Genomic DNA, 3,143 nt, shown 5'->3' with positions numbered 1-3,143 from the left:
TCACTCCCTGAATTGCACAGACACAGAGGAGTCAGTCACCCTAGTCCGCCGCAGCCCACCACGCTCCATCCGGTTCTTGGTCTTGTGCAGGAAGTGGACAAAGCGGACGCCAGGGCCATACTGGCGGAATACGTGGGATACCTGGGGCAGCACCAGGGTCAGGAAGAAGTTCTTTTTAGGGACCCATAAGCCCTGCCCTCCTCCCTCCTCCCTCTGTGAGGTCTTGGGACACAAAAGCACATGTGGGGGTGGTGGCCGGGGTAGAGCGTCTCACCTGGATCCAGTGCCCGGGAGGGCCTCTCCCAGAGGTGCGGGGGGCCACGTGGTGCTGGGCGATGACTGTGCTGCGGTCAGCCACCAGCAGCCAGACGTGCAGCTCATACACACATGCGTCCAGCCGGCTGTCCTCGAACCTGGGGTGGGGGGCAGGCCTTCAGCTGCCACCACAGCCCCCACTCCTGGTACGGTTGCCATTCCACACACACACCCACTGGCACCCACTATGTGCACCGGGGCTGGGTGCTGCTGTGACACGGCAGTGACCAAGACAACCCTATGCCCTGCTCTCATGGGATTAATAGTGGTCCAGTGGGGGAGATGGACATGTCATTAGGAAGCGACAACTAGGCATGGTCAGGGCTGGGATAGGGGACATGCGGGGTGCTGGAGCATAATGCATCTGACCCAGGTTGGGAGTGGTCAGGGAAGGCTCCCCATGGCCTGAGTTCAATCCCTGGTTGGGGAACTGAGATCCCTCAAGCTGTGAGACGCAGCCAAATACAGGGGGGAATCCATCTCAGGAAAAGAAGGTGACCAACATCCAAGGAAGAAAGAAGAGGCTCTGGGCGGGAATATTTCAAGAACCGAAAGATTCAGACCAAAGGGGCTAGAGAGATGGAAAGGGCTGGGTCCCTCAGTGGCAGGAGGGTCTCAGGGAGCACGGAGTGAGGCATGTGCTTTGGGGAGCCCACGTGTGCCACCTGGCTGGGCAGGTGGGCGGGGCGGAGGCACGTACCAGTCCATGACTGTGATACGTGGCTGCTCATCATCCAGTAGCTCCTCCCATAAGCCCTCGGCCAGGAGGTCCACGCACTGCTGCTTCACCGTCCAGCTGTGAGAGAGGGCAAGGGGGAGGGCTGCCATCTGCTGGCATTCTCCCAGGTCAGCCGGCCCCCTGAAGCGGGACACCCTGATCGTACCACCCTCCTAAAGACATCAAGGGCGCTGGCCTAGGGGGGCTGAGCAGCCACTCAGCACCTCACAGTATCGGCTCCTATGAGCTTCTCTGAGCGGGATGCATCCTGAACCCTGTGTTGCAGATGGGGAAACCGCGGTGCACACAGGGAAGTGACTTACAAGATCGAGCAGCAAAGAAGTGGCAGAGCTGAACCCAAGTGCCTGTGACTCGGAGCCCCTGAGTTGCGGCATCCCACCCACTATGCAGAAAGGGGGCCCGGTTTAAAGGCCTAGGTGACTCTCCCGTTCCCACAGAAAGAGGCTGAGTATAGGAACAGTATTAACTGCTAGGCTTCCCTGGTGGTTCAGGCGGTAAAGAATCTGCCGGCAGTGCCAGAGACCCAGGTTGGATCCCTGGGTCCGGAAGATCCATTCAGGCAACCCATCCAATACAGGCAAACCATTCCAGTATTCCTGCCTGGAGAATTTCATAAACAGAGGAACCTGGTGGGCTACCGTCTATGGGGTCGCGAAGAGTTGGACGCGAACTGAGTGACTAAGCACGGCATGGAACACCTACTACGTGCAAATTAGCCAGACCCTATGCCGTGTGTTTTATGGGCATGCTCTTATGACATCCTGTTTACAGAGCAGGAGACAAGGGCCCAGAGAGGTAAAGATAGCTTTTCCAGGTCCCACAGCGAGGGAGGCCGGAAGAGGGAATCAAATGCAGGCCACGTGTGTCCCGGCCACTCACCTGAGGTTCTGCTGGAGTTTCTCAGTCCTGATGTGCCAGCCGCGGAAATTGCCTGGCGGGTGGAGGAGCAACGGATTAGAACTTGCCCCTTCTCCAGGACCACCCTTCCACAGCACGGGGCTAGCCTCCGGGCGCTTACCCAGAGCCTCCAGGGGTTGCTGGGTGGGACGGGTAGGGGGCGCTGGCTCATAAATGTTGATGCCTGAAAAGCGCAGGGAAGCGGAGCCTCAGGCGTGCTGAAGCTGCCCTCCTTCCTGCAGGATCCCCACTCCCTGCCCGCTGGACGCGGCTGGAAGGACGGGAATCAGTGCCCCCCCTGCCAGACCAGCCCAGCCAGGCAGCAGGGAGTGAGTCAGGGCCCTAGGAGAGCCCTGAGAATGTCCTGGGGTCAGAGGGCCAGTGCTTGGAGGGGGAAGGCGTTGTGGCGAGAGGGGAGGAACAGAGGGAGAAAGAGAGAGAGGAACCAAGAAAAAGAGAGAGAATACGGGAGGAGGGAGATAGCTTTGGGAGATAATGAAGGACAAGGAAGCCTGGCGTGCTGCAGTCCATTGGGTCGCAGAGTCGGAATGACTGAGCGACTGAACGGTAACATGGGAGGAGGGAGGGAGCGATACAGACCCTGTGAGAGATAGAGACACAAGATGTAGAAAGAGACAGAGATGCAAGTGAGACAGAGAGACACGCTGAGAGAAAAAGGGACAGAGAAGGAAGTGCTAGAATGCATGGCTGCTCGGCCGCTCAGGCCTGTTAGATTCTTTGCGACCCCATGGATTGGAGCCCACTAGGCTCCTCTGTCCATGGGATTCTTCAGGCAAGAATACTGGAGTGGGTTGCCATGCCCTCCTCCAGGGGATCTTCCTGACCCAGGGATCGAACCTGCGTCTCCCGCATCTCCTACAGTGCAGGTGGATTCCTTACCTCTGTGCCACCGGGGAAGCCCCAGAGAAGGATGCAGAGGAATAAAAACACAGAGGGAGACATCAAGAGACAGAGACGAAGAAACAGAGTTAAGAGAGACAAGGAAACAAAGAGAAGACGAGACCGACGGTCTAGGTGAGCGAGCCCAGGGGAAGGAGACGGAGGCGTGGCGGCCTCCCGGCTGCTCCAGCCTCGCGCAGACCACGGCCCCGCACCTTCGGGGTTGGGCGAGCGCAGTAGGTTGCGGTAGAGCGGCCGCCTCAGGAAGAGCAGCCTCCAGGTGAAGGGCAGG

The 3,143-nt window shown here is 58.9% G+C and overlaps 1 protein-coding gene across 1 annotated transcript; it reads right to left on the bottom strand.

The window, feature by feature from the left end:
- NCCRP1 (non-specific cytotoxic cell receptor protein 1 homolog (zebrafish)) lies at window positions 1–3,139 on the bottom strand (the record flags this gene model as incomplete). The annotated part of the gene is made up of 6 exons (XM_010849322.1): window positions 1–141; window positions 275–413; window positions 1,016–1,111; window positions 1,934–1,985; window positions 2,073–2,135; window positions 3,067–3,139. Coding segments are annotated over 6 exons (564 nt in total), but the record flags the coding sequence as incomplete, so codon positions are not given.
- Between the last annotated feature and the right edge of the window lie 4 nt (window positions 3,140–3,143).

Source organism: Bison bison, unplaced genomic scaffold (assembly GCF_000754665.1).
Source record: "Bison bison bison isolate TAMUID 2011002044 unplaced genomic scaffold, Bison_UMD1.0 scf7180017864280, whole genome shotgun sequence".
In the NCBI taxonomy this organism is placed as follows: Eukaryota; Metazoa; Chordata; class Mammalia; order Artiodactyla; family Bovidae; genus Bison; species Bison bison.
This window is presented reverse-complemented; position numbering and strand designations above follow the sequence as displayed.